Source organism: Artemia franciscana, chromosome 7 (genome assembly GCF_032884065.1).
Source record: "Artemia franciscana chromosome 7, ASM3288406v1, whole genome shotgun sequence".
NCBI lineage: Eukaryota > Metazoa > Arthropoda > Branchiopoda > Anostraca > Artemiidae > Artemia > Artemia franciscana.
This window is the reverse complement of record NC_088869.1, coordinates 37,959,056-37,980,504: the sequence shown is the minus strand read 5'-3', so window position 1 is coordinate 37,980,504 and position 21,449 is coordinate 37,959,056. Positions and strand designations below refer to the sequence as shown.

General features: G+C 34.1%; 1 protein-coding gene across 1 annotated transcript; it reads left to right on the top strand.

Annotated features, from left to right (window-relative positions):
* Positions 1-223: 223 nt before the first annotated feature.
* Positions 224-17,261, top strand: LOC136029239 (uncharacterized). Its single transcript, XM_065707470.1, has 3 exons — positions 224-554; positions 9,012-9,178; positions 11,354-17,261. The coding sequence occupies exons 1-3, from the start codon at positions 240-242 to the stop codon at positions 11,865-11,867; spliced, it is 996 nt and encodes a 331-aa protein (XP_065563542.1). The 5' UTR covers positions 224-239; the 3' UTR covers positions 11,868-17,261.
* Positions 17,262-21,449: the final 4,188 nt, after the last annotated feature.

The following is a 21,449-nucleotide window of genomic DNA, read 5'->3' as shown; positions in this document are numbered from 1 at the left end:
AACTAGAAACCGAAAACCATAGAGTTCTTAAACTGACGACAATTAAAGAAACCCAAAACGAAAAATCTCTTGAGATTTCATTATTTTTGGAACTGGATTATTAAATCAGAGCCAATAAGTTATATTTACTACATAGATTTCCAGTATTTTAAAGCAGTTATCAAGAAATGCTCAAGGATTTTAATTTTGTGGTTCCAAAATTCGTTCTTTAAAACTTTTAAAATTCAAAACAAGAAGACATGGCCGTTATTCCTCAGAATGCTATTGTTACCATTGATATTGAAAAAGCTCCATCCCACCAAGATTTTGTTCTTTTAGTGAAAAATATTATAAAATTTGTTATTGTCCAAAAATCTCAAATACCACCCTCACAGAATTATGATTCACTTAAGATGATAAAGGAAGCAAAGAACAGTCAAATAGTTGTGCCTAAAGATTTCTCCAATGCAGAAGATAAATTAAATCTGAGGAAAAGGAGGAAAAATGCCAGGATCAAAGAAAGAAATCACATCAAAATAGCATCATACATAGAAAACATGGAGAGTTTATTTGATGTAGGCCTATGTTAATTTGGGTAAAGTAGCTCTAGCATGGATAGAAATGTGGTCTGGTAGTGCCCTTGTGCTCTGAACAAATCACTTTGAGGTAACAGTGTTCAGTTGGGCCTGCTGAGAAGGTAACATGTTAAGAAAACAATTCTTGCTCCATAACATGGTGAAAAAATGTAGGCTAGTTAATCATTTATCCCATACATTTTTCTTTTTCTTGAAATTGTCAATGTTGTTTTAATATATGGGTTATAAGTTAAACAGGTTAAAAAGAATGATATATTACAAAATGAATGGGAAATATATAATTTGGGCTCTAGGAATAAGCCTAGATTTAAGGCTACTAAGAAGGATACACAATAGGAACATGAGTGCCCATAAGTTGAATTCTAGGGGGGGCTATGAAAAATACTTTATATCCTTGAATGTCTATATAGGCCTATACTTTATTATTTTCATAAGAGAGCACCTTATTATACAAATACATAATTTACCCTTTAAAAATGTAATTTTGATATTGGCCTTGCATTCAAAACCAACAGAAGCAAAAACACAGTAGTGGTAGAAAATTTTGCCAACATTGGTGAGTTCCAGTAAAAATCATATTTGCCCTGTTAGTGATATCCTCTGTTGTGAACCACATGAATAAAATTGGTGTTTGCAACATAGGCTAGGCTAATCACAAATTTTTATTCATTTCAAATTTGAAAACTTATGATAACTCAAAAACAACAGCTAATAAAAAAAACAGATTTTTAGATTTAGATTTACTCAAATCATAAAAAAATAATTAACTTGTAAAAAAAAATCTACATATGATCTTGGTAATTGTTTAGTTTTGTCACAAGCTGTCTAAACTAGAAACTATACAGCAAAGCAGCATAGTTTTCATACTACAGCACTTAAAGATACTAATTTTAGAAGCACATCCATTTCTGGTTGACCCTTCTCCTCCAAGTAGCAAACTAAAAATGCATAAAGTGGGCTTGCTTACAGGTAATATTACCTATAGAGCAAAGCATATTAGTCCATGAGCCCTGCAGGCAGCAGGGTCTATATCTATTTAATAAATATAGAATAAAGACCTTGCCCCACTGCCTGCAGGGCTCATGGACTAATATGCTTTGCTTTATAGGTAATGTTACCTATAAGCAAAATCAAATGTTTGTTTTGTTCACAAACACCTGGCTAGTTTAAACTCAAAAGTGAAAGTGAACTGTCTTGGATATGAACATTAATGGATGCATGAGTTTTTTAATTATTTTTCAACTTCCTACTATACAGAAATCACCAGTGATAACTAGAATTAGTATTTAATACATAATTTCATTCTTATTGTACAACCCAAACTTTTCCCTTGGCTTCAAAACCATGTCCACTTTACACATTTTTATTTTGCCCCATGGAGGAGGAGGGTCAACCAGAAATGGATATGCTTCTAGAATTAGCATTTCTAAGTCCTATTGTACATTTAGACAGCTTGTGATGAACAGGACTAAATCAGGACTTAATTCAAACTATCAGTATAAAGAACAAGGTATTGAAGAGGGGACAACTCCCCTCATATATGTAATAATTTTTGTTCTTTTTGATGTTGCTCCTTAGGTCCATTTTCAGATGAAAAAACACTTTTTAATTAATTTCTGATTATTTTTTACAATATCAGTAAATTTGTCTCCACCTCCAAAGAAAACTCCCCCCTCTCCATGGAAAGATTGAATAGTCAATTCAATCCCATTGAAAATTTACCCTTGACATCTTGATTTCTAAGATTGGGTTGACAAAGAGAAGTTTAAGACAAATAAAGTAATTTTGTTTAGAATTTCTGGCAAATCCCTCCAGTGTAAAATATCCCCTTAAAATCTCAACCCCCAGAAACTTCCTTCCCCATGGAAAGTTTACTATGCTTTCCTTTCTTTTGGTTACCTTATAATTACTATATAGTCTCCAATTAACCGCCACCCCTCCTACCACCTTTACAGATGTGCATGTCCCAAATATAGTACTTATTGCAGTCTCATTTTCATATCCACCCATCTAATGCCTGGACATAGCTATGGGCTACAAATCATACAAAAGTTGTTTATTTTTTTTTCTTCCTACTGCCATTATTTGGCATTATTAACCAACAAAAATTTTGGGATAGTGGAAGCCCTGATTTCCATGTAACCTTATTTCTATAGATTTAAACACAAATATGTATAGATAAAATGAAGCTTAAAAAACTGAAAAAATTACAAACATTGCAGACCTTCTTGACCCTTAAAACTTAAGCAGAAGTCAGAATTTGCCACCAAATTACAGAGCTCTTATTTGGGACCCCTAAAATGTATTTAAGCACTTCCAGTTTTTGACAGTTTTTTGGAAGCATATGTATAATCTACCTGATCTAATTGGCACTTCTGATGCTATACAGAGAAATTTCAAAACAAAAATGTAAGGCACTGTTATTCAGTCAGGGGGCGTGCATCCCCCCCCCTAATGAGCACCATTGATATAGGAAAACAGTTCTTACTTCATAAGTTGCAGAAACATTTTAATTAACACATTTTGATTATGATTCCACTGTAATTTACCTCCCCCCTAATGTGCAAATACATAGCACAAATTATACATTTCCCATGTGTTTTCTTTTTCTTGATGTAGTAACAGTTGATCCAATTTACAGGTACATAAGTGGAAACAAGAGTAATGCATGGGGAAAGCACAATTTAGGCTATATATTTGCACAATTGGGGGAGGGGGGAATTACAGTGGAATTGCAGTCAACTTTGTTGACTACAATTTTTTGCATAGGCATATTATGAATTGGAAATGTTTTTTTTTTTTTTTTTTTTATCATGTTTCCTTCTTAACAGCCCCAATTCTATGCTCATACTTGGTACTATATCCAATTAGGGGTTTTGGGGGTAAAGTAAATAGAAGTGCTTTTAGGAATGACAAACTACAATTTCTCTGTATATTAGGTAGTCAGAATTGTTTTTTTTTAACATGTTTCCATCTTAACAGGCTTTATTGTTTGCTGATACCCACTAGGGTAAAGGTACCAATGATTTAACAGTTTTTGTAAAAAACCAGTTTTTCTACTCTGGAAGTCTTAATTTAAAGACACTTTGAAAAGCGTTTCAGTACATGGGAAAAACATCTACAAGTTCATCTGTTTAATTAGAAGTTTGAAGAAACTTTGATTTTCTTAAATTGGAGCCTTTTCATAAATTTGACAGCACAAAAAAGTTACCTGTTTTCAACATAAGCTGGAACCCAATTTGACATGTGCTGAAATACTTAGGGAACACTTGTGGGCTGATCCTGGTGCATTTGACATCCCTATTCTTTTTAGTTTATTTCTTTTCAACCTTTTTTAATGTGTAAATGTATAAAACACTGTTCAGATAGTGGAAACAAAAAACAGAAAAAATTGCCTCAAGTACAGAGATGAAATTGGATAATCATATGAAATGTAATCATGTGGCCTAAGTCTCTGTAATATAATGTATAATATAATAGTGTGATATAGGTCTCTATAAACGCTATCTGGAATGGCCCATTTCCTCTCAGCTTTGATGGTCCTGCAGTGATTTCTTAGTTGTTAACAGTGAAAGTGCTGTCAATATTTGACCATGTCGAAGTTAATCAACCATTTTGATCCACTTCAAAAATTTGTAGTTTTGACTATACTTTGTTGTGAAAGTCCAGAATTTTTGAAATACGCATATCCTACTTCAGATTATTAGAAGTTTGTGACGCCAAGGAGTTTAACATGTTTCATTAGCATTTTGAGTGGGATAGGGTCCAAGAAAACAAAAGTGGATTTCAAGAATTTTAAATGGCTAATTTTCAATATGTTTGACTTAGTGGAATTTGCTTTCATGTGTAAATTCTTAGCTTTATCCAAAAAATGGGTAGGATTTTGATGGGGTCATTTTGGGTAGTCCAATAACATACTTGAAGGATCAGCAGGTCATCTACATATTAATACCTTTAGAATCTTGCCAGTTTTATTAATCAATACTACATATAAGAGTGGTCCTAACAAGGTTCCTTGAGGAATTCCATGCTAATTAGGAAGGGGTTCAGAGAGAATAGTTAGCATTTTACAGCTTGGGATCTATTTGAAAGAAAAGATATATAAAATTTACTAAGAGAGGGTCTACTTCAAATTTATTCAGTGACAAATGAATTAGGGTACTTTAATCAACCAACTCAAATGCTTAAAAATGTGAAAATAGTTTGGGGCAAAGTGGTAGTTCCTTGAATGATGGAAAAATCTAGCATCAAATCAGTAAAACTGTGATTAAAAAAAAAGAAAAAAAAATTCATGTGAAATATCATTATGAATAATAATCACCAAAATTTCCTGTTGTTGAGAAGGTAACCATAAATTCGACAACTATGGTTTTGTCAGAGGACCCTTGAATTCCAATACCAATTGTTTCTCATCTGTTTTATATGTTCAGTGAAGTTTCAATAGAGTCACCTATGTTTTGACAGGGACTGTTGCTGGTTGTTGAAAATTTTGACAAGGTTACAACACAGATATTCTCAAAAGATGCTCTTTCAAAATAATATTCACTGTCAAGTTCTAGATGAGGGGCCTTTGCCTATTTTAGGAAGTAGTTGAGTTAGGTAAATAAAATTCCCAGCAGCAGTTTTAGAGCATCAGTGGTCCCCAAGAAGGGAATTTGAAGTACCTACCTCCACGAATCTCTCGAAATACCACTGATCATTGGTGACCTTTAATAGTCTTTATGTCATAAAAATTAATTATTCAGAAATAATTCTGGTGAAATGAGGCGCATTGAAAGTGTTTTGAGTCTCATACCTCTACTCAATACTGTTTTATGAGGTTTTTAACATGCTTCTAAAATAATGGGAATTACATTTTCTAAAAACTAGAGTCAATGAAAAAGAAATAAAAACCCAGAAAGGTTAAATGTCTTTTTGTCAAGTCTTGGATACAGTAGAAATGGACCTGCCATATGTGTTGTCTTCTAAGTTCTAGAAATAAGGGAAGAGTTGATATAGTAGCTTGATAACATCTTCAAAGGGTGGGATTTTGACCCTAGATCCATTCCTGAAAGTTTCATTCACCTAACTCAACCACTTTTCAAGATAGTAAGATGCCCCTCAAGAACTTTTCAATATTCACCACCCTAACAATGCCCCCCCCCTTGATGGTTGATGGGAAGAGTTGATATAGTAGCTTGATAACGTCTTCAAAGGGTGGGATTTTGAGCCTAGATCCATTCCTGAAAGTTTTGTTCACCTAACTCAACCACTTTTCAAGATAGTAAGACACCCCTCAATTAGAACTTTACAATATTCACCACCCTAACAATGCCCCCCCCCCTTGATGGTTGCAGATAGAGCATATTTTATATATTAGATTGAAAAATAACACTACGAATGATATTCTTAGCAACAAAGACATAATGCCAATGATCAGAACAAACTCCCTAAAGATACAGCTGCTACTGGCTGTTAACATTTTAAAACAAAGGCTAGATGCCGAGTCATCTTTCAGGAGCAGGAACTCAACTGAGAAGCTTTTGGTCATCCAACTGCTCCTGGTCACTTAACAACACTCAAAACAATTTATCAACTATCAATTCTAGAGCTTCACAAGGAACCAAAAAGCTTCGAAGCATCAGCATAGAGAGAGACTGCTTATGTAGCCAGTTGGAAAATATCATTTATATTGATATTGAACAAAGTTGGTCCCAAGACACTATCCTGCAGAATACTACTGGTGACTTCACATCTCTTAAGAGAATATTGATTCTCTTTCATTAGTAAAAGTCTCAATTTTGTGTTCTATCAGTAAGAAAAGCTGAGATTCAACCCTTAAGGTCTGCATTAATTGAGCATGAGCTGAGTTTTAATTTCAGGTATGGATATGGAACTTTGTCAAATGCTTTTGTAAGATCAAGTAACAGGACATCCACAGGTAGGTCCTGATCAATCAAGTCTGTTATAACATCATAAGTTTCCAGTAAATTTGTTTCTACTGACTTTCTTGGTTAAAATCCATGTTGGCTGGGCAACAGTATCACATTAAGTTTGAGGTGCTTCATGGCAGAGTCATTTACCACTCTTTCCAAGATTTTTGCCACAACAGAAGTAATACTTGTGGGACGGTTATTTTCTGATCTGGCTTTATTTTTCTTCTTCAACAAAGGGGTAAAAATGCTCTTTTCCAGTCTGTTGGCACTTCCTTGGTACAGAGGGAAACTTTGAATAATTAGGTGAGTGGCTTGGTAGTGGTTTCAGTGACTTCTTTCAGAAGACGTAGACAACTTTCTGGCTCAATTGATTTATTGGCATCTAGTAATTTAATTTTTTAAGGACATTTAGAGTATAAATCTCAATAGGCTGCAGTGGATGGTGGATTTGTGTGGGTTCAATAATGGGTAAGTCTGTATCTTATGTACTACTAAAGCCAGGCAAAACTAGTGGTTCAGTTCATTTGCAATTTCTTTGGCATCTGTTAGATCAGCTCCTGAAGCAGTAGTTAGTTTAGATATCAATTGCCGACCAGGTCTTTTGCTGGAAACATATTGCCAAAATTTTTTTGGGTTAAGCTTGTGTTCTTTAGCTAATGTGGCTTCATGATTCTGTTAAAGTTTCCTGGTTAGATTTCTCTGTTTATCTGTTACTCTTTTAAACTTTTTGTACTGGCCAGAACTCTCAGTTGCTTTGTATTTTTTCCGAGATCTCTTTTTTTATTCAGCTGCTTCTTAATTTCGTTGGTTATGTGTGGAAGGGTCTTTAGCTTTTCTCTTGTAAGATACAGTAATGCTGCTATCTTGGAAAGTGAGTATAATTAACTTGAACTTTTCTTATTGCTGTTCTTCTGATCCCTGTAAATTTTCACTCCAGTTCGCCATTTCTTGTTCCCTTCTGATAGATTTGTATTTTTTGACGACCTTTTTAACAAATCTATCCGTTACAATCTTTAGACGGAGTTGTATTTCAATAGCTATGTGGTTGCTCTTACCAATGGGGGGGGGGGGGGTAGGTAGTCAATAATTAGCTATTAAAAAGTTTTTGCAAAACTTTTCCACTGTCAATGTAGAAAAAATGTATACAACACAGATGTGATTAGATTAATGGCACCTATAATATAAATTTTGAATAACTTATACTGACAACATAAGGTAAGAATTATGTTGTTTTTTTAGCTAATTTAGAAGGAGAATACTCCTTCAAGATTATCCTTTTTCACTACAACTTCCTTTTTTTTCAATGAAGTTTCACTGTAAAAATTTATGCTAAGCTCCATAGAAAACGTGATTATTTATTGTTTACTCAGGGGTAACCTAGAAAAAACTCAAATTTCTAATCTTATGGAGTCTATGATAGAATCTATCTGCAGGAAGGCCGTATCCAGGAGGAGGGCCGACCCCCCCCCCCCTCCCGACATGTTTGTCCAACTCATAGAAAACATAAGAAAACTGAATGCAACAAATTTCTGATGTGTTTTTAAAGTTTTTTCGTAGATGCAACCACGTTCCAGATACAAGTGCCACCACTTTGGACTGCATGGTATCACTTTCTAGAGTGTTGGTGAAAATGACGTGATTGTATTTTGGATCAACTGCTTAATTTTAATTTACCAATTGCTGGTTCCTATAAATAGTGTTTCCACTTTTAAAAGTTGTTTTGACTTAGATGATAATAATGTTGAATAAATAAAGAGCATTGTAAAGTCCTCATATGAAGATTTTAAAAATTTGTCACTTTTGTGTAAGCTAATTTTTATTGACCAAAAGTAAGTCTCATCACCGTGCCACTTACCAGCACCCATACAAAATACTTCTAACTCAGAGGTGCACTGAGAAATGGTGCTAAAAATAAACGATCTGATGGTAGGTAATGCATCAGCAAGATAGTGCAGTTGAATAATAGGATACTCCCCCTGGGGTATTTTATTCCAAAGAGAACGCTTCATTATTTGTCAAGTATTGTTAAATTAACAGTAGTTTGATTTGTTAAGATTATTAGTGGTTAAAATTACCTTGCTGTAGTGGATATTAAAGGCCATAGTACTAAGTCATGTATAAATCTTTTCTTCAATCCTTTTCTTTTGCCTGCTAAAGGATTTTAATCAAATATAAAAGAAAGTATTGTTCAAAAAGTAATTACTGTTGGTGCTCAACATTTTGCCAAGTAGCAAATTGCTACAGTATGCAAGTAATGATTTAATTTCATAGAAATGTTAGAGGTTGAATTTTTGCCATTTTAGTGGATATTAGAGGCTAACCCCATAGAAACCAACAGTATTTAAGTAGTTTGTCTAATTCCATTTCATTAGCTTGCTGAATCACTTATAAAAGTAACTACCATCTGAAAAGCAACTATTTATGGTGGGATGCAGAAAGTTTTTATGGAAAAAGTCTTATTTTTAGGATGACCAGTGCCACTTCTAAGAAACTTACTGAAGAAAATTGTTTTATATTCTAGGCTGTAAACTCTGGACTTGAGATTGCCAAAAACCATGAAAAACTATACATATTCCTTGGTGGAACAATTGCATCATCTAAAGCTGGTATCTGTATAAAAATACCAAGACTTGAAAACAACCCAAAGGAAAGCATTGCATCAGTGAAATTGCAGTCAAAAGTATTAAGGTAAAATTTCAATCTTCTTTATTAATGAGTAAAAAATCAACTTTTTCCAATCATAGGCAGCACAATAGCACTGCCTAACTAAAGAGTATAATGGGCACTAAACATTATTTTTTTTTTTTTTTTTCATCAAGGTACTTCATATGGAAGGGGTTTTGTAGAATTTTTGGACAGGGCTTGTTCAAGTGAAGATTGAAAATTCTGATGCCCTTTTTAAGAGCTGAAAGTGATTGGAGAGGAAGCAACCCCCTCGTATGCTCCATTGTTCTCCAAAGACATTTGGTTAATATTTTGAGATAGTTATTTTGTTCAGCATAATTGAAAAGTCCAATAACTATGCCTCTAGGGATGACATGACTCCCGCAGCTCTTAGGGCAAGGCTGCAGGCTATGTAATTTGCCCTTTGTTTACATTATTTACTGGGAAGGTGGCATGTTTGATCATTGGCCTCCAAAAGGGCTAAGGGTATTAAGGTGAAACTTTCATGAAATATTGAGGGTAGTGTTAAACCAAATCAAAACATGCTATATGCATACAGATTGTTACAAGGGCATATCTCAGGAATGGTTTAGGCCTTAAGACATTAGGCTAATAAGTTAGAACGTTCAGGGCGTGGTGAGGAGGATGTTCAATTGGTTAGAAGGGAATATGTTCATAGTGCTACTACTTAATAATACTTCTTCTAATGTGACTACTATTGAGAATAAAGATATTAATGTGAAAATTTTAGGAGAAAGCTGAGGGAAAAGTTTTCAGTGTTAAACTAAATCAAAATATACTATGTGTATGCAGGTTGTCAAAAGGGTGTATCAGCAATATCTCAGAAACAGTTTAAGCTATTAAGCTGAAACTTTCCGGGCATGATAAGAGGAGGCTCAACTGATCAAAAGGCAATATGTCCATACTAATACTGTTCCTACTGCTGATACCACTACTAACACTATTGTTATTACTACTATTAATGCTAAAAAACCAATATTTTTGACATTAAACCGTCTGGTGCATCTTCTTGATGATCACTAAGTTTTTTCATAACCACCATTTAACATCCGCTTAATTCATACTATAAAATCTTCTGTGCATCTCTTACTCTCCTCTCGGTGTCATGAGATCTACAATTCATTCCGTCACTTCTCTCACGAAAGCTTACGAAAATAAAGAATAGAAAGTAAGAGATAAGTTTGAAAAAATTAAGCAGAATAGTCCTTAGAGGCCAGAATATAGTGAAAGGGTGAGGATTTTCCAGGTTTAAGGAACAGTTTCTTTTTTTAATTCTCAGAAGACTGCAGGGATCACTGTGGAATGCTATAAGGTCATGCAAAACTGATATTTGAAATATTGTTATACTTATAAATGATGTAAACCTATGTGTAAGTAGCAATTGTAATAATAAATTTAACAGACAATATAAAAGTTTAGCACTACTACGCTATTCTGTCTTGCGAAAATCCCTGGAGCTGTGTACTATTTTCACTGCAAACCTATTATCGCTTCTGTTGCAAATGACTAACCATGTGTTGACACAAATAAGAGGGGTGCATGGACAGAGTATAAATTTTTTGTTTGGAAGCATGAATGGTGTGTATTATCACTTTTTCTGTAAGAAAAGTAGGCCTACTTCTTTATTTTAATTCTAATTTATATCAAAAATGAGTATGTTCACTCTATTAAGTATTAAGAAAATGGAAATTGAAGAAGAGTTCCAAGCGTTGCAGTTAAAATTGCAATGGGTATTTATTGACATTCGAATAAGAAAAGTTCTGAGGATATGTGTATAACTGAATCGATTCAAACTGAATGGACGATGGAGTTCTACGGCTAAAGTGGATATGTATACAATTGCCATAGAATTTGATTTTTATTGTCAAGTATATTGAGGAAAATAGATTAGACTATTTATTGAAGAAAACTTAGTTTTTTACGCTATGAAATAAAAGTAATTACTCCTTGAAGCTGATTTAACATCTTTGTTTGTAGAAAAGAATGGAATACAATTATCAGGCCCATACTGAAGGCGAGGGAGCCCACTCCCTCCCCTCGTGGTAGGTATGCTATTGTGTATTCTTCCAAATCTTGGTGCCGCTCACGACACATTTCTTAGAATCATATGTGCATGCATTAGTACAGATTTTCTATCTTTATAACAGTGACATACCAAAATAAAACTCTCTTTTCTAGTGGACTACTTTCCCATGGTGCCACTGGATTTTTTGCCAAGAGGGTGCCAATAACAAACTTACACATCTGTTTATCTACAAACCAAGAATTAGCTTCTACGCGAGTTTATAGCCAATTGGGATGTAGAAGGACTCGACTGCTTACGATAGAGTTTCAAGTCTCTACCTCACAAAATTCAAGTCTTTCAGAAGTAAATGAAAATGTTGAGGAAATGATTAACAATTTTTCCTCGATCATGACGCCAATGGAAGGACAAAAGAGTGTAAAAAGAAGAAAGCCTGTTCGTCGGCTGACGTTTTCAACTCCGATTCATAAAGGGGAAACGTCTCCCTTCTTGAATCGTCAGAGGTTGATTTCAGGTGATAGTGGTAATGTAAGCGGAATACAGTCTTTTAATTCATTTATTGAAGATTCGTATCTGTGTCTTGCAGGTTCTGATCCTCAATTTGAGCTTAAAACTTATAGGCTAGGCTTTCCAGTCAAAGGCTTAAAATTAATAAGAGTGTTTAGTTGATTATTTAGTTTAGCTCTTATTGGTATTGTACTGGGATTTTAAAGAGCTTAGAATTGAGAAACAAATTATAAAATCAAATATTTTTTGTTGACCTTCTTAATGTAAAGGTCATGTTTCTTTTTAATTTATTTAAAGGTTGTCAAAATAATTTATGTATACGCACTTTAAATAATCACACAATAACATTTTCAATAAATTCCATTTTCAAAGTTTAATAAAAGTTACGTATATTATTTAGTAGAATTTGGAATTGTCAAACGCTTTTTTGTCATATGTTTTGTCAATGCCTGTTTTCAAACTGACTTCCAATGACAGGCATTGTCATTTTGTTTGGTGTTTATCTGTATCCCCGTTAAATGGATAACCTAAATTCACCAGCTGGTATTTGTTTCATGTCTTATATTTACTTTTTAAGTATCCCTGTAAAGGAAGCCTGGGCGTGCAAGGTTTGTCGGACTTGCTGTCTTCAAATCCTTTTAAATTGCTTTCTTAAATTTATGCTCTTTCGATGTGAATTTCTCATCTTTAGCAACTAATCATTTGAATGTTTAATAGAACTATTTTAAGAACTATTTGCTAATTGACTTTGATTGGGAAAATGACTTTTAAATTTGCTAATTGTGTGTGTATTTAATTTCATGTTTTCTTGTTTATCTTTTGGGTGGTAGATTTTGTATGTGACATCGGCGTGTCCGATGATAAATGTGGTTAATTTCAATCGCCATGTTCATTGGTGCTATTGCAAATTCAGCATGAATTTAGTTAAATTGTATCATTTTGCTCTTAACAATCAAATATATTATCTGTTATCGTTAATATGTATTATTTTGTGCATGATAATACAAGGACCGGACCAATTAGGGGGGGGGGGGGGTCGTCAGACGATTATTTTCAGAGTTGAAAGGTTGAACACCCAAACTAGAAAGAAATTAATTTTTTAGCTACTGTTTTTTATTTTTCTTTCTGAAGGAACTCTTCAACGAATATGCAGGAGAATCCTCCTGCCATCTTCAGCCCCCTGTATGCTGCTGTGTTATGCCTCTGCCTTTCACAAAAAAAGGAAAACACGGAAAACCCAACAAGCAACCTTTGAAAGTTTTTTTTCTAATTATGGCAATATTTGCAACTTTTTAGTGCAATTATTATTCTGGAATTGAAGTTTTTTTTCTTTTTACTGTTGTTGTATTTATTTTTCTTTATTTTACAAGACCATAAAATGAAAATGTAAACCACCTATAGCTTTTTGTTTGTAATACCTAAGAATCCATAAAAAGCTGTCATTTTTATGGATCTGTTAGTAGGACCCCCCCCCCCCCCTCTACACTGTTTCAACCACTAATCAACTTAAGCTTTGACTTAGTGTCTCATGCAAATACATCATGCCAAGTCGTGAATAATTTGTCTCTCCGAGCAGATCCACCTTCCTACCTTCCCTGGTAAAAATAATTTCTTATTTAAGAGGTTAGAAGCATTACGGCAGAAAGGATGGACAGAAATGGTAGAAAAGTAATGTAAATTTAAAGAATGTTCAGTACCTCATCGCTTCATTATCAATGTAGATATGAGTTCAAAATCATAGTTGTTCCCATAATACCCTACATCATATAACGAAATTATTTTTTGATGATGAAATGGAACAAATTGATATTTCTTCCATTTTGCGACCCATGACCTGTAGTAAACTGAAGTTTAGAAACGCGTTTTGAAAGAAAAAAAAGTTGCTATTATTAGGTACCTCAAGATTGTGACTATTATTTGATTAGTCTTAATAGTAGAACTATTGGGAATTTTGGAGAACAAACTATTGGGAATTTTGAAAAAGACCCTGAAACGCCTTAAAAATAGCGTCGGACGAATAAAAGGTGCAAGATTAGGGGCACCATTGTCGGAAACTATGTACAGAAAAATTCCAGTCAGCCATCTTGAAAAACAAGAAAAACCACCTTTTTGCTTAGGAAGTACTGATGTGTCTTTTTTTCCGATCTCTCGGATGATCGTATCGGAAAAGTGGACTTGGAAAGTTAGGAGAGAGCTCATTTGAATAGAAATCGCAATATTCAATTTTTGTCCAAAGAGGGTCAAAATGACAGTTTTGAATGAAAATTTTAAGATAGCCAGTTGAAATTTCATGGTCCAAAATCCTTTACCGAAAGTTTTGAATCGCTGGTCTGGATAAACGAGTTTAATGTAAAACGTGAATGCCTCGATGTGTTCCGCGTTTGTTCAAAAATTTGATTGTCAAAACTTTCGACAAATCATCAGTAGATGATTTGTAGCGCCACAGTCAGGTGGCGCTTTCTAGCGTTTCGTGTCACGAGCCATCAATGTCCGCCCAAGAAGGGTTAAATACCGGGAAATACTAGGTACAAGATTGTTATGGTTTAAAACCATGCACAAATGGTTGTGCTTATGTGGATCAAGCCTTACTATTGTCTTAGGCTTGGCTGCGGCATGAATGCCGCAGTGAAGTTCGTCTTTATCTGTAAATCGTCTGCTAATAACGACATTACCGCTGTAGTGATTTTTAAGGTTTTTGATCGGTCATCAGCAGATGATGACTCTTTTAAATAAGATCGTGTTACAGGAAAGTAGTGTTTTCTGCCAAAAACACCAATTATTGCCTAAACAGGATTCAAATACCGTTGAATACAATTTCTAAGATAGCCAATGAATATTTCATGGTCTAAGACCCTTAACTGGAGGTTCTGAGTCCCCCATTTTGAAAAGCTTGAAAAATCGTGTTATTCCATTACTAGCACGAATATCATTGCTTATTTTTATGCTATGACTAGCAGTTTACCGTAAGATCGTAGAGATGTTTAATGGCTCATGTAAAAGCTACGGCTTCTCATTGCGTGCCTTTTGTAAATACGTCTTAATATCTACATCGTATAAAGCCGTACGACACTCAAATTGCACTTCATAAGTGATTGGTGCCATGTCATAAGTGAAGAGGCCGGAGAACACAAGAAGTGAGCCATTATAATATTTATTGTCGAAACTCTTAATCGAAGGTTTACAATCCCCCTCTTGTATACTCCCGCTGCCTTCCCCCTGGGAAGTGAAAAAAAAAATGTGTTTCGAAGAAGAAAAAAAAGCCAAAGGAAAAACAAAATCCTCTATTCATTTCTATTTTTATGAAAATTATTGAATTTTTTTCTGTGCGAATTCTCAAAGATATTGAGGACATCATATTCCTTGGACTTTAGTTATGTGACAAAGCATCACATATCTTGTGGGAAAGTTTATGGTAGGTAGGAATTAATGCCTATATTTAATGCCCTGTTTTTTGGAATAAATCATATTGACTTCTTAAGTTTTATCGACTAAATTTAACAAACACGATTTTTTAAGGTTTATTGTGTATGCTTAAAACAACAAGCAAAATCAATTTTGAACAATCACAAAGTTTTTGTTATGCAAATAAAAAACCAAGTTGAAACTGAAAACCAGCAAAAATTATTCTTTGTAGATTGCGCAAGTAATCTTGATACTTTACATAAACTGAATCATGATATTTTCAGTATTTATAGAATTTCCAGAAGAGCACTTCACTGAAAGCTGAACTTACTTGAGTTTGAATTAGATAATTATAATTGTATGCTAGGGCCATCGATATCATGGTCAGTATAGAGCCATCTAATTTTTTGGGGTCGGTTTTGTGGTAGTTTTAGTTTTTTTTTTTTTTTTGGTTAAGTGCTAGTTTTTAGAATTCTAAACATATTGCGTCCATTAAGTATTCTATGGCTTCTAAACAGCTCATTCGAGCGTGAAAATCGCCAAACGTCACTCATTTCCTGTATTGGATTTATTGATGGTTTGCTTCGAATGATGTTTTAGCTTTCCAATAAAGGGGTTGACCGAAAGCAATCATTGTTTGTTTGTTTTTTTTCGCTTTCATGATAAAAGCTAATAGTATCGAGAGGACATAAGATAAGTAAGATTTACTTCGACCGAGCATAAGCAACATATGTATATCTGCTACACCTAGGTTGGTATGAGTTTCTGACGTCTGCGTAAGTCATCCAGCCGTACCAAGGGTGGGTAAAATACTGGGAGCTGTACAAAAACATATCTGAAGCCAAATAACCAGTTTTAATATAACAAAGGTGGTGCTCAGCACTTGGGGTCGTCTATAGCCATTGTTTTATTACTAAAGAAGTGAAACAGTGCTGAAATGATGGATATGAGTATTTAAATATTAACTTCTAATTTGTCTATCCTCAGTATAGCTCTTCTTGTAGCCATTAGTGCTCTATGCATCCGTGCTCTGGCTTGCCTTCTTAAAGATGCTTCTGCTAATGTGCATGGTCTTCACATTTGTGCCATTGATCTTTCTAAGGCTTTCGATAGTGTTGTACAGTCATGCTCTTTACTCTATTTATAGTCACGGCATTAACCTTTCACATATTTTTCATCTTAAGTTTTGGCATTGTGAATCTTATCTTCGAATTAAAACTAACGGTGCCCTTTCTTCGTTTATTGTCCCTGCTTGTCGGGGTGTACGGCAGGGCAGAGTAATATCTCTAAGCATTTTTAAATTTTGTATTTATGGTACTCTTGAGAATATTTCTTCTATGTGTTTTGTTTGGTTAACTGATATTTTATACCTTGCTTATGCTGATGATATTCTTCTAATTAGCTGGTCTAAACTCAGACTATCGCAGATGATTCATAAAGTTTCTTATTCTTTTATTGAAATCGGTCTTTCGTGTAACGTTGGTAAATGTTAGTATCTTTCCTTCAATTTTTCATTCCCTCCTAAACCTCTAAGCTCTAGAAAAAAGTTCCGTCCTTCATGTAGATTCGATGCGGTAGTTGGGTATTACACTTACCAAATTTTTTGTGAGCGTGCCGTCCGGGATGCTAGAACAAAGATCCAATTGGCTTCCCTAAAATTGTAGCCAATCGAGGTAAATATAATCGTATTACCCTTGGAAAGCTTTATTCTACTTTTTCAGATCATTATGTTCTTTACCTTTCTGGACTTTACCCTATTTTTTGGAATAAGGATTTTAGTAATATTCGAGTGGCATATTTTCATTTCTTTAAATATCGTCTCTACCTTCCTCTTTAGTATAGGAATCGAAAAATAATGAACAAATTTTACCTTCCGAATATTACCAGAAGCTGACTGGTTTACACGAAAGGCTATCGGAAACAGCGTTTGTCGCCTCACCATGGTTTGATTCGTTTGTTCTATTAATTATATTTATTTAATATTACTGTTGCTCAATTGTTATTAGTGATTTATATTTTTTTATGTAATGCTATTGTTGATTTTTGTTTTTGAATCATTTCTTTTTTTTTAGTGTTTACTCCACTATTTATCTTGTGATGTGAGTGGGTTATAAATAAATATTATTATTATTACAATGTTCCCCCATGAAAAGTTCCATCAAGAGTACATAGGGTGGGCTCAACTTTATCCGCACAAAATAAACACATCAATCAGTGACCGATGAAAATTTTCCTTTTAAATTGAAGCATCCGCTAATGGTATTTTCAGTCATTCTGATCTCGCCTAGGGCCAAATGACGTACTGAATGAGAAAATTTCGCAATTCTAATGTAATTTTCAATCTTCCCAAGCTTGAATTAGTAGGAAACGACCTTCGAATCAAGAAGATACCGCGCAAAAGAAAATATGGAATTTCCCCTTCTTAGGGTGAAAATAGGGTACTAGATGGTCGATTTTCTAAATTATGTTGCTACTTCCGGTTTCCTTGGACTCGAATTTTCAGTAAATGAACTTCTAAGTAAGATAACAGTGTAGAAATTAAAGGTGAGTATTTTCGTCCTTTTCACTGGAAAAAAAACTTGAGGTATTTTTTATATGTTAGTAAGTAAATTTTTCGGAATATTTTGGTGGCAAAAGTATTTTCGTTGCTCAAATGCCAAAGGTTTGAATTTTCGCCTCTATCTTTGCTGGATTACCCACTTCTGTCATCACTTATGTTACCCACTGTACATTTTTTTATGTAATTTTTGATCTCCGATGGGTCAAATCAGTGGGCAGAAACATTCAAATTTAGAAAATATTACAAAAATTAAGCTTGAATATTTTACCCCCTCCAACCTCGCTTTGGCTAGAAACGGGGCACCAGATGGTGAAATTTTGCAAATAGGGATACTTTTGCAAGGGCAATTTAGGAAAAGTTAATAATTAAAATCTTTTCTGAACATTTTGGTGCCAAAACTTTCTTCTTGCTCAACTGGTGAGGTTTTCGTTCACTTTTCCAAATACTGAGGTCTTTTTTCGTATCTTTAAAATTTGTTTGATCTATTATCTCTTTTGATGCAAGGAAGGTTTATACAAGTGAAGTGAGGGCATGTGTTAAAAAAAGCAATGATTGTTTGCTTGATTTCAAGACTGGTAAGGTGCATTAGATCAATTAACTTAATGAAAGTCAACATTTGGTTGATTCAGTATCGTATGTATATATCGTTTGTATGTATTGGATTAACGACGCTTCTTGGCTATTGAGGTTCTTGTGTCAGCCATACAGTATGTTGTTACAGCTGAGTTTGAACTCTGGGTTCACATATTACCATGGTGAGATCAAACCCATTTCACCACCACAGGACTTTGGTTCATTATTAATATCGACAAAGTATCAAGTTTGAAATCTCTGCCAAAAAATGTGATCGATTTACTATTCCCAGTCGACATAGAAAAAAAAAAAATAAAAAATCAAACACTACAGAGCAAAATTTCGGATTGATGCCGATATGTCGATAGATAATGATCGGACCTTGTAGTGTCGAAATAAACTTGGATAAACTATCTTTTGTATCTACAGGTTACATGTAACTTATGATAATTTTCAATAATTTTTGTGCCAAGATGTAATGTTAATGGTCTAGAACATAAAAATTCTAGCGCCCTTTTTAAGAAACCAAAAAGTTTGGAGGGCAACTAGGCCCTCAAAAATTTCTATACGAAATTATTTTTGTATGTCTTGCTCTTTCTTCGCTGACTCAATTTTACGCGTGGAGGTCTTAAGGGTAATTGTCCGGGGTGAATTTTCACTAGGATTGAATTGTCTAGAGGATATTTCCGCGGGAAGGGGATTTTTTTCGTTAATGTGAAGCCAGATTTCCTGGTACTAATTAAAAAACGACCAGAAATTAAATAAATAAAAAACAGGTTTTTTCTACTGAAAATAAGGAGCAACATTGAAACTTGAAACCAAAAGAAATTATGTATATGAGAGGGGTTGCCCCCTACTCAACACCTCGCTCTTTACGCTAAATTTTGTCCTAATTCTTTAAGAACTACTCCTGAAACGAAATGGTTGTTTAATTAGAACAATAAAAAGCTTCTTTAAAACTACTAAAACACTTTAGCGTGAAGAGTGAGGTGTTGAGGAGGGGGCAATCCCCTCATATACGTAATAATTTCTGTTCGTTTTAAGTTTTTATGTTTCTCCTCTAATTTCAATTGAAAAAAAATTTTTTTTTTTTTCGAATTTTCGGCAAGAGCTGATAATAAATAATGAAAAATGCTTTATTTCTCGACAACAGAACACGTATCCCTTACAACAATAGGAATGCACTTGATAGAAAAAAGGCCGTACTTATTACCAAAGGATCATAATACATTTGCCAGAAAAGGGCCATACTCCTTATTAATTGGCAATCAGTCAAAAAAGTCTTTAAAAGCGTTCAGCAGTTTCGCTAGAAGAAGCAGAAATCAGTCTCAAAAGACGGAACAATTTAACATCAATTTTATTGACGATTTTATCCCACATGCGAAGTACTAGGCTGGTACTTCGCATGTCCGCATACAAACCAAAACCTAATTGTGCAGAGGAGGGACAAACTGGGTCTATAGTAAGAAATATAAAAACGAGTGAAATTGACAGTCACTGTAAAAAAGAGATTGACACATTGACAATCAGCATGTACATAGACTACATCAGCTTGTAAAATCTACTTTTACGGTCGCTTGTATTGGAAGGTACAAGAGATTTGCAATATAAGATTCTGGAAACATTTTTTAGTGGTATTACAAGAGAGTTCAGTTCAACCGTTAAAAATTGTTCCATAAATAAATGCTTGAGATTATATAACTTTATCATTGAATCTAGTCCTGGGGCATAGAACAAATTCAAAGCAACATCTAGTTAAACCACTGAGCCAAACGTGTTTTATTTATCGAATTATATACCTTGCATCAATGCAGCAATATTTGTGTTTTTGCGTCAGGTAGCGGTGGAAAATCAGGGGCAATAATTGTGTGCCACTGACTGCTGTAAAAATGTGTTTGCTTTCATGAAAAAAGTACTGAGTACTTCTAACTTTAGGGTGGAAGAGTAGTGGCTTTGCATATCCTTGGAGCAAAAAAAGTTTAATTGTTTCCAAGCCAAGATAAGCACATTCAAGCTTAATTAGAGTCCTGCTTCAAACAATTCATTTGGAGCCAAGTCAACACGTTAGAACTATTATTTGCTAATAGGCAGTATACAATTTTGAAAATGAAACGGGAACCATCGTCTTTTGTCCTATTAATTTTAAGAAGGTTCTATAGCTTTAGGGATATTTTAGAAAAAAATTCAAAGGGAGAAGTTTAATATTTAGCTCATTTGTTCTTTATTTCCGACGGTTGTCTTCTTGGCAACTTATACATAAATTACCCAATACCTGAATACAATGCTTATAGTCTCCCATTTATTTTTTATGGGGAAACAATCAAACTAATCCAATCAAACTAATCCAATCAAAAAGATATCTATCCATCCTTCGCCTTAATCAGCTTTCTTGTATGATGAATAGATTAGAATCAACAGTATATATTAATTTGTATGTTGATTACACAACAAGCCAAAGTATGCCAATTTTGAACAAAAAGGAATTACATATTCTGTTTGTGTATATTTAAACGGAAAAAAGCAATTTAATCGGAGCAATGTTACCATTTTCTATTAAATTCTAACTCACTTACAAACTTTAACTAGTAAAGTAAGCTTACTCTCTGCAGCAGATGAAAAAGAAAAATATATGCATTCTGAATAGGTTCCGGCGAGGTAAGTAAGTTAATCTAATAAAAATCTACCATAGAGGAACTGATTCTAAAGACAACCTCAGTTGGCTATGCCATGGAACCGAACTTAGAGAAATTAACCAAGCAAACAGCATTGCATTTTAATCTAAAAATTTATTTAAGCAAAGGTTATGTATAAAAAAAAGAAAAAAAGAAGTTGAAACTGAAGGTAGAGTAAATGGGTTTGGATGGTGAAAATAATTACTAGATAATGTCCGTACCCATAAAGTATGCAGGAAATTTGTGCTAATATTGTCCTTGAGTAGACGCAGAAAAAAGCAAGTAGACGCTGGACACTAAAGCCTTTAAAAGTTTATAGCTGTACATTCAAAAAAAGAAGCTATCCATTTAGGAACAGATTTTATTATATTATGTTTCATTGCACTTTGGCTATAATATTTTAAGGGCGAGGATTGAACTGAATATTGGTAGAATTCAGTATGGACAATAAGAATAAGTTGATCTTTTCGTGATTAAATAAAAAAAAACAAGTTTTTTTTTAACTAAAAGTAAGGAGCGACATTAAAACTTAAAACG

Coding starts and splice junctions, on each gene's coding strand:
- LOC136029239 (XM_065707470.1), top strand. CDS start 240: ATGGCCGTTATTCCTCAGAATGCTATTGTTACCATTGATATTGAAAAA. Junction 555..9,011: donor ACATGGAGAGTTTATTTGAT/GTAGGCCTATGT, acceptor TTTATATTCTAG/GCTGTAAACTCTGGACTTGA. Junction 9,179..11,353: donor TTGCAGTCAAAAGTATTAAG/GTAAAATTTCAA, acceptor TCTCTTTTCTAG/TGGACTACTTTCCCATGGTG.